The following is a 12,715-nucleotide window of genomic DNA, read 5'->3' as shown; positions in this document are numbered from 1 at the left end:
GCGCAAGTTATGCTAGTGACGTTCGTTAACTTATGAGCTAACTGACCTAAGTAGTTATTATAAACCAAAGCATGATGTTTTCCTAACCTTAACCAAGTACCTTTTGTGCCTAAACCTAACCAAATTGCAACGTTTCATGACTTTAATAACGTGCCATTTCAATAACGTGCGATGTTTCATAACGCTATCGTTTATTTTGAATGTCTAATCGGACTTGCATATTTGTTGTTGCTAAGCGTTGCTAACTTGACCCTATACGTCTAAAAGTGACGCCTAAGGGCCTTGACCAAGAGTCAATATGTGACGATTAGGGAGTGAGAATGTGTTGCCCACACACACAAACACATGATTCGACGATCAGTCGACTAAAGGCAAGACTTTACCATACTGACTATGTAAATCTTTGATCTAAATGTGAAATGCTGGATAGTTTTACCTTGTCAGGCCTCAAATGAAACAGAGAAAAGCAGGATCGATCATCCCAATAACCATACAAAGCCTCATCATAATTAAAACAATATATACAGTATGTTCCAAGTGGTAATAAAACATATAGGATAGGATAAATAGGATATTTGCCAAAGGTGGAAAAAAAAACCTTTTCATTGACAATTGGACATGTTGTGTATATGTTGCAGCTGATGTCATCAGTGCTGTCAGGTTTGATGTTTTTGAAAAATAAAAAGACGTATCATGAAAAAAGAAAACATCAATATACTACATGAAAGCAGTTTGTGTTTCTCCTGCTGCGTCTTACCTGTTACAAGTTGTGTGAGCAGCTGGTTGTTGCTGTTGACGATATTGACCGACACGTTTCTGGACGACTGCAGGAACAGTGGGCGGCCCTGCAAAGACATGAACAAAGTTATTTATTTGGATTGTAGTGCAATGGTTGTTAAATTATTAATGTGTTTTAAAAACAAGGGCTGATGAGAAAAAAAGAATTCAGAATTCATAAAGATTCATTATTAATAGGACACATCTGACTGAATAGGTTTGTACTTTTGTTTGTACTGTACTTGTGTAGACCCTCATTGTCTATACGTTTACAAGTCCCTAACATTGACCATCATAACTACTACTCGGAAACCATCTCATATGACTGTTTGCTGATCTGCCACCTCTATGGTGAAGGTCTATTTAAGTTTAGATTAAAAAAAAGTACACAGTTATAGTTCTGTAAGAATCATGGTCATGGTTATGGTTAAGAAAACATTTGTCTTTTCAACCATTGACTGTTCTAGGACGGGACTCTTACTGTCTTATGTCTCTTATGTCAAAGTCACAGTTTCAGGCAGACTAATTGGCACTCACCTGCTGGCTTATACAGGCTGAGCCAGCTTTAATACTAAAAAAGTACAAGAGCACAGAAACACACAACTCATGACGGACCAAGACTTCAGCCTCCTGCTTCATTTGATAACTTCCATTTCCCAGAGTGCCCTGCACCTCTCTAATGCTGATCACGTCGGACACTCAACTCTTTCTGTGCCCGACTAATCTTCATGCCTCAGTCAACTTCTTAATTAGAGATAACGGCCTGACCATTGTGCTGCGCTCGCAGCCGAGGAGGGGATATGCCTTGTGTGTATATTACTGATAACATTATGGCTCTTGCTAAACTTATTGAAGTTCCCACAGTAAATACACCAAATGTATGATATGCAAACAAGAAGTTATTACAATAACATTGTGGTGTGAACTGAATGCAAAACAAGAAGTTTGAAAATAGTTGATAAATACACGGCGTGGCGGCGCTGATAATTACATTTACATTAACTGTAGAGTCATTTGAGCATGTCAGGTTTGACAAGTACACTCCATCTTTCAAGGTACTCAGCTTGAGGGGTGTATTTGTGAGCAAAACTTGTTTGACTTTTTTCTTTTAACACCAACTATTCTGTCTTTCTAACATTGAACAAAAAATGTAAACATTTCCACCGGTTACTTTTATACCATGTCCCATGTATGCGTGCCTTTGTTAAAATCCTTACATTAACGAGAAACTTTGAAAAGTCTGTGAAGTTAAGGTGGCTCTCAATCACATCTCCCAAATATTCAAAACTAAAGACAAATCTAGTGTAATCTAGTGTTTGTAAAATGCTGGGTGAGAAGCCGGATGATTTTACCTACATTTGTTTCAAGCACACACTGTCTCACACCGGTGCACAAACACACACAGGACCCAGCTTCTATTAGTGCTCTTACTACACTTTTCTGACAACATGAGACCCTGTAAAAGCTCAGCACAGCTGTAGGCAATGAGAGCTAACAAGTTAGCAGTGACTCCTCGGCACACTGGACGCACTGCCACAAACTAAGAAAAAGGCTCTTTTCAAATGCACTTTACTTACTCTGAACTCTGAAAACATCCATGCAAAAAGTCTCAGCACTGTGCAATAACGGTGATCTTACAGGTGTCCCACTGTCCCAACTTTATAAAGCACATTTAAAAACTACAGATGACCAAAGTGCTGGAAAATCTTGGTTGCAATCTGTGACAGACTGCATGATATCAATTTTGAGGCATGATAAATTATAAGATAAATGCCTTGCAAATTGTTTACATTGTTGAAATAATATAAACAGAGAAATAAGAGGTAACAAGCTCTGGCCATAGGGATGTAGCTGTTTTTAACTTAACTTTATAAAATGGTGCTTACAATCGATTTATGCACACGAACGTGGTATCTGTGTGTATGCTTTGGCCGATGGACAGAGTGATCTACAACCACCTTTTTGGTTCACAGTGAAAGATTTCATCAGTGTTGGGCAAAATACTTGAAAAATGTAGTGAGCTAAGCTGCTAGCTACTCTACATTAAATGAAGCTTCACTACACAGAAGCTACCCCCCAGTGAAATGTAGCAAGCTAAGCTACAGCAACGTGGCAAAAGTAGCTTAGTTACATCAAAGCTACTTTTAATTTTCTAATATTTTGTAGTTAGGTCATTATATATAAATATATACACACACTCACACACACAGTAGCAATAGAAGAAAGACTAAAAACCTGCTCCAAACAGTGTGTGTGCAGAGAAAGAGCTAAATCAGACACACTTCTCTCATCTTGAACATATCTGCCAAATGCAAATGAATCACTGACAATATTCCTAATTTGCGTACATACAACTGAATTAAAGCAAGAGGCAGGTCATGTTTTACATTTAACTATCTTTCCATAAACTGAGGATCATTGTACATCCACCAAGCACCCCGACTATCTCTCTACAACCTCCATATGGTAACACTTTACCAGTGAACTTCACTGTTATCAGTCACTACCTGAATTTGGGACAGTCTATGTTGTGTATAAAATGTTGTTTTTCTTCACAGCACCAGGCTTGAGCTTCAAAACCACTCCCACAGAGTACAGCGTGCTATGTTTCACAGCAGCCAGCTTATTGTTCCATCTTTCTGCAACAGTCTTTTTAAATGCCTCAGAGAGGCTACAGGAGGAGTCCTTTGGGGCTGTTTATGTACAGTACATATGTTTAGTTTTGTTGTCGTGCCTCTGATCCACTCCTCCTCCCTCGTCTCTTCGTTACCAATGCAACAGACCATATTACTCCCAGCAGGATGCCTCTCACACAGAGAGGAATAAGCAGAGAGAAAAAAAGAAAGAGGAGAAAGACGTGGATTGGAGTCGGTTATATGAATATTTCTTGAATGCAGCTTTCTTGAGCTGCTTCAAAGGCTACAAAAATCTCACTGGCTGAATTAAACCTCAGAAGGTTGGGCCAATGGACCAATTTTGGGAGCAATTTAGTGGCTCTTTCAGAAATTCCATTATCAAAACAAATCAGTTTATTTCCCAGGCTCACACAGGTATTGCAGCAGGATATCAAGATGAAAGTTATACGTAGCAGCTGAATAGTGGTTAAATAGTGGTGGATGGTTAGTTTAATAAAATGATTGCTTACTTATTTAAAATGTAAGCTCATTTATCAAGTAAAAACACAGACCAGTTGCTACTACTGGATTCTCATATGTGAGGATCTTGTTGATTTTGTTCATTTAATATCACTGTAAATTTGGTTTATTGACTGCAGGTCAGATGTAATTTGATGACATCATAATACATGATATCCAGCAAACACCAAAATGTGAGGCAAGTAATCAAGGCATTTTTTTAAACCTCCATTAATTGATTTTTGGGCCACTTTGCGGGAGCAAAGCATTCAAGTTGATATGGCAAACGTGTTAGTATGCTTATTTACACATCAAGCGTATATATTATCTTTCATTTGAAATCATGTTTCTGGCGACTTGGCGAATGTCCAATATTCACTCGCCTTTTGGCTATGCTTTGGTATAACTAACTCCTGAAGCTGCTCTTTAGCAGCTTTATTCACTTGAACTGAAAGAAGCCAAACTCAAAAAGATTGAGAACTAAAAAACAAAAGACAAGAGACAAAAGGGACATGGAGACTAAATAAGAAAATACAGTGCAGGAAGTATTTGGCAATACAATGAGACGAGGCTGCAATAATATGAGCAGAAGAATAACTGCAACACACAGCGGGGCCTTCCTTGGTTAATATGTTTTCAACTGTCTATTCTTTCCTGGACTGACCAATTTTCTTTTCCCAACACCTCATCCTTTGCATTACTATTCGTCTCACCTCCTTTGCTAAAACTACCAGTCATCTGTCATTCTCTCTGCCCTCTCTTCTGTTTATTTCTTTCTCTGCTATAGTGCTTTGTATCTAGTCTCCCCTCTTCAAACCTATTTGCCGTTTTTTTTCTTCTTTTCATTCAATTCAATTCAGCACCAAATCACCTCAGGGCACTTTTTATACAGAGCCGGTCTAGGCCGTACTCTTCATAATATTATTTACCCAACAATTTCACCATGACCAAGCACTTGGTGACAGTGGCAAGGAAAAACTCACTTAACAGGGCAGAGCAGAACCTAGACTCAGGATGGGCGGCCATCTGCCTCAACCAGTTGGGTTGAGAGAGAGAGGGTGTAAATTGCTGGCAATGTAAATGTCTGTTTCCCATGCCAATAAGGCGCCATTAAATTTAATTTAATTGAGAGCGATAAAGAAAAAGAACACAGGAAAGAAAAGGAAAGAAAACACATAGTAGCACAATGTAGGTTAAACATACAGGGCCATTTTTTAATGATCTAAGCGCACGGCATGAAGTGCATGGCGCAGTTGCGTTCGGGGCGTGTCCGGTGCTTCATTTGTGCTGGAGCTAGCCAGAACGCCGCTCTGGTACCTCTGAGTTTAAGCCTTTTGCGCTCCGGCAGCTCTAAAGTGCGCTCTGTCACTGCAGTGCCCTTCTACACAAACAAAATCCAGCCTAATAGGGTAAATCTAATGGATTTCCTTATTTACTATTTGATTTGGTAGCTAATAATGGTTTCTGTTCGCCCTTTAAAACAATGTGCAGGTACGCGATGAGTTTTAAATAATTATTTGATCATAAATTATTAATTAACTATTTCCAGTGGGTGGCACATTTCACGCGCTCCGGCACCTAATAATTTACAAATTAAGCACTGGGGGAGTCCAACTCCAGTTTTGCTAGTTTAATGGTGGAAAAAATGGTTCAAAAGGGTTGTAATTAGTCTGTGAATTAGTCATGTGTGTTTTGAGCGTAACAATACACCAATCAGAGTGTCATCTCCCATTCCCTTTAAAGGCCAGGTGCGCTTGTACCTTAGAGAATAGCTTTTATAACAGCGGATGATTGGCGCATTGTTAAAACCATCAATTGACTGATTGCATTGCAGAGTCACAGCAGAGAGGGGGATATGGACAGAAGTGTGGACGTGACATAAAAACTGTCTCTGATCATGAAGCCTAATGTTCCTCTGCAGCTCTGTGGTTTATCAGTGAAGTGTCTGAACTCCACTGCAGACTGAGATCTGTTAACAGATGCTGTGCTCCTCTATGAAACGTCTGGATCCTCACTGAGACACACCGCTCTCCTACAGTGTTTTTTATTTTGTATGTATGATCTTTAATGGTTTACTTTCATGATTAGGGAGGCTGCTGTCAGTCATTTTAAACATTTCCATGGTGCAATAAAGTTTAAGCAGAATTTAAGTAGCAAAACAAAAAAAAACTGTAGTTATAAACATGACATGACAGGCCAGAGGAAACTCTCTAGAGGAAACAGAATTCGACTTTTAGCTTCTGGCTGCCTTACTCCAGACAGTTTCACTGCATGAACCTGGACTGTGTGTGAGACCTTTTAGATGTGTAGAAGTACACAGAACATGAATTAACATTAGATCCTGACTGGCCCTGTTGGCGTGTCTATTCTATACATCTTCATTTTACATATCCCAACTGTCTGTCCAATTATCTCCAGTATTTTCAGGGAAATATTTATATTTTACCATAGTAGAAGAAATTCTCTGCACTATCAATACTGATTTTTGGGTTTTTATTTTATGAACAAAGATGACTACAACAGCTACTAGCCTTCTTCAATGCGCTTAATATCCTAGCAGTCTGTATTTATTATTTTGAATATAGTGATGATTTCATACGTTGGCTTGCACCACCAAAAACTACCTAAACATAATGCCAAATTATTGCACTACAGATCTACAGTTGTTCATAGGTACTTCTTGTACTGCTTGGTGAAATCAAGCCTTCATGTTAAAATGAATATTTTCCATGCCATAATATCACACTGAGAACATGTTGTGCTTGTTTGAGTCTGTCTTGAACTTGGCCGCCTCCTGCGCATTGTTGCCTGTCACTTTCTAATTCAGTCCTCCTCCATCTGTCTCCCAATTTCTGTCTCTATTAGTACTTCTTCTTTTCTCTCATTCCTCATCTGCATGCTTACATTGCTGTCTTTTGCTACCTCACTGCTCTTCCGTCTCCATCGCTCATCGTCCCTCTCAGCTTGCATAAGGCCTTAGACAGCAGAGATAAAACGTGCTGCTCTCTTGCATTATCAAGCCATCCGTCCACTACCTGCACACTGCTATTATTACTGCCAGAGTAGAACAGAGGGGAAGAAGGCCTATCCCTTTATCGTGCCATCTCTCCATTTCTCTGACATCTCTAGGCTTAGATACTCCTCCTGTAGTTGTTATAAGGGCAGCAGGAAGCACATCAGAATGTTAATTTTGTAAACAGAACATACCAGGGGACCTCAGACAGACTTTGAATTGGTAAACGCAAAAGATTTCCTGCAAGAAAACTGATGCTGAAGTTGTGGCTCTATGCAGCAGACTGGAGAGTGCCAGAGTTGTTGCATGCATATACTTCCCCACCAAGACCACCTGGTCTGACAGGGGCACTGATGGGGCCATAAGGTGCTTGTCATGATGTTGTGTCTTACCCTCTTGTCTCGTTATGACAAGACATTACATGAAATTACATGACAAGTCTGGTTATGACATGAAATGACACAAAACATCTTCTATGACACACCATGTCATGACATGAGAGGACTCATCTTGAACGGTCTCCGCTTGTCTCATTTCATTAAAACACCACATACCACCCATGGCAGGGCACATCTTGCTTTATCTTTCTTGATTTGCCCTGACATGACATATGACATGAAATGACATGACATCAAACAACACGTCTTGTTAAGATGTGACATGACTCAACATAAAATGCCTTGACACACATTTGGTGATATGTTGCTTGTTATGCTGGGAAGTTGTGTGGCATGGCTTGACTCAAAATTACATGTCTTGTTAGGACACAACTCTACATGTCTTGGAATAACATGACTTTTCTCTCTGTGGCATGACGTTATTTGTCTTGTCTTGTAAATGTGAAAATATCAGAACAATTCCAGGCAGTGACAGTAACTGATTCTGAAGCTGCACAAAAACCCTCCTCAGCTAACAGTCACATAGCCAGGGGTCATTTCAAATACCCTGCCTTTGTTCTTGATTTACCGGTCACTCTACATTCCAGCCTTAGGGTCACAATCTTTGGGTAATAACCATAAGAACAGAATCACAGGCACAATTAGGTAAAATTACTTTTACTGGCAAGGTATCTCGGCTCAGCCTTTGGATCAAGATGTGGCGCGGGGATATCAGGGAGAAGACAGGACTACTGCTGCTTCAAGCTCAAAAGTATCTCCTCCCTTTGGTGGTTTTCAGAGAGGAGACACGATGTAGACCCACTGCACATCCTATCTGACCTGGGACCAATTCAGGTCCCCCCAGGAGGAGTGGAGGGAGAAGAGAATAGGCTGCTTGGCTTATTGTGCTGACACTACAACCAGACCCAAATGTGCAGCCGGAAATGGATCGATAGTTTGCAGCTAGCCGGGTGAGAACATGTAGTGTAGTACCATTCCTTTCACAAAATCTGTGTTAGGGTGGTTTGGGAAGCCTCAACAAACATGATTTAAGCTTTGTTAGAGCAACATTTAGACACTTAATGAAATCAATACAGCTTGTGAAAGCAGGTGGAGTGGAACAACTTGTAGGTCCGGTATGAGTCCCAACAGGATTGTATCACAAACTTCTTCCACTGCGTCAGATGTGAAATTCAGGACTCAAATTCACACTGTGACACTCACAGTCATTAGACACTCATTGCACACCACTACACGCTCTCACCTCATATTGATGGTTGTCATTCACCCAGTGTTACACTAATCAGTCAATATTTTGCAGCTGTGGCTAATCAGTACACAAGAAAACAAACAAAGGCAGTTTTGCATTTATTTCGAAAATGCTATATGACACTCAAACACCACTAATGCAATTAAGTAATGATGTTGATTATTCTAAGAGTGGTGTAGTCTAAACTGTGAGTTAGGTGTCATGGCTCACAACTCAGTACAACAAAATGAAATTAGCAGTCAATAAATGTGTCTTTCTGTGAATCACTTACTGGTTTGGATTGGATTTCTTTGGCATAAAGGGGTTGGAGGAACTCAGAGTCCCCTTCCAGTTTCAGGCCCTTCTCTGTTATTCTGAGGTTTCCCATGCCGTCCTGTGAGCAACAAAGACACAGTCACAATTAGTTCATATTCTCTTCTTGTGTTTTTAAAGCAAGTATATATTAACTACTCGTGAATTTCAAGCATATACATATCCACCCCATAACATAAGTGTTGGTTGGTCAAATTGCTCATCAACATCAAGAATAAGTGAGTACAGCGCTTGTGGACGAGCCAAGACTCTTCACAATGTTCTCTTCATGTATTTCCTGCCAATATAGTGCAAAGCCATGAACATGAATTGCTAGCTGTATTCAACACCTGCCATTTTATTTCTGACACCTGCAGTTTGATAACCAACACCTGTTATTTATCTATTTTGCAAGATGGCTGTGTGGGGATTTTGTTTTTTACCAGGTATAAAATACTGTACACAGACTATTAGACTCATTAAACCGTCTCCATAGTTATTCAGCAGCCCTAATCTCTTAATCTTTTTAAATGCAGTGATAGTGGTTGATACTTGACTTCAGCATTAGTATTATAAACATGGCGTTTACATTGCATAGATAAACAGAAGGCCCATATAATTTCTTAATATCAAATACAAGAGAATATGTTGTTTGAAACTGCAGTATTTCTTCATAAGGAGAGGACTCTGTGGACTAAAATATTACATTTAATAGTCTAAATTGAAACAAAATAACACTAATTAATATATAATGGGATACTAGGATGTGACGTGTACATAATGATTTAATGTCTAGCTTTACAAAACTTCATATCGTCCAGTTATAAAAGACGTTAATTCACCTGACTGAATTTCTTTTTCAGACACTTTGTAGCAAAAACAACTCAATTATAACTTCAACATAAAATGTGATAAGCCTGAGTGAAAATTGCAACCTTCACACATTTTCACTTCCATATTTTGTTCTTCGTCTTGTTTACTTTTTCAGACAGGGACCCAAAGGATAAATAGTTTCTCTGGAAGCCAAGCTCATTTAAACACGACAAAACCGCAATGCTTATGCATGCTGTATTTGGTAAATTAAGTGAAGGACTTCAAGGTGGCAGCAGGCATAGAATATTACTTCATAAAACTGGGTGAATACATTAGCGTAGCGGCAACCCAAGTGACAAGCTGTTCACTGAATGAAATGCTCCATCAGCAGCAAAGAGCCAACCAGACATGTTTCCCTTTACCTCACCAAATACAGTCAAGGTATCTAATAGTAAGGCAATGTATTTTATGTATAATGTTTTTGCAGTTCAGCCAATCAAAGGTACTGCAGCAGTGTTATAGATGCGTCCACTGTCTCAGTCTGCATACCAGAACAGTACAGACCAAAGGATATTAACCAGTGATGATAAGACAGAGGAGATTTGGAGGGAGGAGACTGGCTCAGTGGCTGCTTTGATTCAAACACGACCAGCAAGGCTGCCCTTCTCTTTCCATCCAGCCGTTTCATACATATATTATATAAAATCACCTGCTGGATCGTTTTAAAGATAAGAGACGTCAGTGTGATACAAGAGTCAGAAAGAGAGAGACAAAAAGCCCGCTATCTGCCCATGTGATCTTCTCCTGCAAATGCTTTCCCGTCATCTTTTGATCCCTAAGGTTCTGATGAGCAAATGGAGATCAAGACCTTCTGAAATCACAAAGTAACAGGGGACTGTTTCCAAGCCTCCTCCATGTAATCCTTCCTTCCACTGTGTAAAACATATTAAAATTCTGGCACTGTTGTGACAACGGGGGGGTTGAGTCCTGGACGTGTTGTGATTGCAAATTATCCCCAGGTGGAAATCAGCAGGCCTGTCAGAGAAGGCCGGCAGACATTATTTAAACTCAATTTCCAACACTTTGATGACGAAAATCAACCGTAAGAAAGGAGACATTTCTCTGCTTGGAGGTTCTCAACAGATTATTCCCTAACACAGGTCCTCACAGATATATTGATTTCTATCAGAGATACAGAGATCAGAAATATACAGCATTCACTCAGTGATTCCTCCCGCCGGCTAGTTCATATCTTAGTCTGGATAATCGCTGAGGATGCATAATAGCTGGAAAGTAATGTTGAGCTTCAGTCTGTATCTCTACTTCTCTTTTCTCTGTAGAGATACGTCGAAACAGACACTTACAAAGAACTGAATTTCAGAAATTCAGCTCTTGTGGACACTTGAAACGCTCTCTTAAATTGGTTCTATGTCAGACTGTAGTCAAGTGTCACTCAAGTGACTGCAGTACTAGTATTATATAAGAATAATAAGAGTGCATTAAGGGAGACATGTAGGTTTATTTCAATTGGAAAAGCAATCTCCAGCCATTGCCATTGGTGCCACAGCCATAATGGGTTCCATTGTAGTAAAAGAAAAAGAAAAATAATAAAATAAGGCTGACATCTGAAAGTGCAAACATGAAAACAGGAGTGTGAACTAAAACCACAGAGATTCAGGTAGAAGCTACAAGTACTGAGAGCTGAACACCGAGAGACAGTGTCCAGCACACACAGACACACACAAGTTTATTCGTTGAGGATTTGTTTATGTTAGGTGTCTTGAACTAAAAGATAAAGAGAAATCCAGCTAAGGCCTAGTTCACACTATATGATATTTATCCCGATTTGATGGTCGTGAGTTCGGCGACCGTCAGCCTGTGATCGGGGTAAATTGGCGGTCAATCGGTGTTGTGTGTGAACTACACAATGATGCATCAAAACGGCTCCCCGTCACATTTCTGACACATTGCTGACATCTGTCAGACATCTAGCATGGCAAATATCGGCCGACTCAGCATCCACATCCAGCCAATGAGAGCAGGCAGCTACTTTTTCACTGGAAATCACTTTTAACTCCCCCGCGTCGGGTGTTGTTGTCAGCTCGCGTAGTGTGTGACCCCCTGTCACCGATCAGTCACGTACTGTGAACGCCACAACGACGTCAAGACTCCCGTCACAAAACGGCAAGTTGTGTCGTGTGAACTGCACGGCCTTCGGTCGTGCAGTCTGCAGGAGGCATAAGTGCAACAAAAGTCAGAAAGAGAACATTGGATAATAGTAGTGGGTGCAAGCAGACTCACATTTTGTTTAACTTAATCCAGCTGCATCCGTCAGTCAAATCATGATCTTCATCTCACTTAAAATCTGCAATTAGACTTGACTCAAAACACTGAGCACAGCTGCATGGTTTGCAGTTTCTTTTCAGTCAGAAGTCTTTGTCTTTCTTTTTATTCTCTGCAGTGAGCAGTGCGCTGCAGTCGGCACAGCGAGGTGAGGCGAGGCAAGCAGCCATGAATAATTCAGGACCACTCTTACCAGGACAGAGGCCTCTGAACACTCAGGTGTGCCTCTTCTACCCTCTCCTGTCCTCTGCTCCTCTACCTCCTTTCCTCTTCTTCGCTTGCTGCTTTTCATCCTTTTAAAATCCTTCCCTTGCTCATCATCCTATTTGTCTGTTTACTTCTCACTCTCTCTCTATTGTCACCTGTTTTGCTTTGGATCTTTCTCTTCACCTCGATTCCTCCTTCCACACCTTTCTCTGTCAGTTCAGTTCAACTGGAAGAAATACTTAAAAGCTTCAATTAATAGCGGAGTCCCATATACTGCCTACCCCGTTTACTGGCCTGGTGTGGGAACACATTCTGACAAATAAACGCAGGTCTCCATTAAACTCCTGGTCTGATTATTATGTAAGTTCTTTGGTTGTATAAAACCTCTTAAACCCCTGCTTAGATCGTGCATACAAATATTAATGTTTAAACATATGATCAATCTGTCATTATGGACATGCTATACATCATTAGATCGGCTAGATTTTCC

General features: G+C 40.2%; 1 protein-coding gene across 2 annotated transcripts in view; it reads right to left on the bottom strand.

The window, feature by feature from the left end:
* Window positions 1-12,715, bottom strand: part of sgcd (sarcoglycan, delta (dystrophin-associated glycoprotein)) — a 167,703-nt gene that overhangs the window by 86,203 nt on the left and 68,785 nt on the right. For both annotated transcript variants that reach the window (XM_046039838.1, XM_046039837.1), the window contains exons 3-4: window positions 8,843-8,944; window positions 758-845 (exon numbers count right to left, since the gene is read on the bottom strand). In XM_046039838.1, the coding sequence (XP_045895794.1) occupies window positions 758-845; window positions 8,843-8,944 (190 nt within the window). The remainder of the gene's footprint in view (window positions 1-757; window positions 846-8,842; window positions 8,945-12,715) is intronic.

The sequence above is a fragment of the Micropterus dolomieu genome, linkage group LG23, assembly GCF_021292245.1.
Source record: "Micropterus dolomieu isolate WLL.071019.BEF.003 ecotype Adirondacks linkage group LG23, ASM2129224v1, whole genome shotgun sequence".
NCBI lineage: Eukaryota > Metazoa > Chordata > Actinopteri > Centrarchiformes > Centrarchidae > Micropterus > Micropterus dolomieu.
The sequence above is the reverse complement of the archived record's forward strand: the minus strand, read 5'-3'. Positions and strand labels throughout refer to the sequence as shown.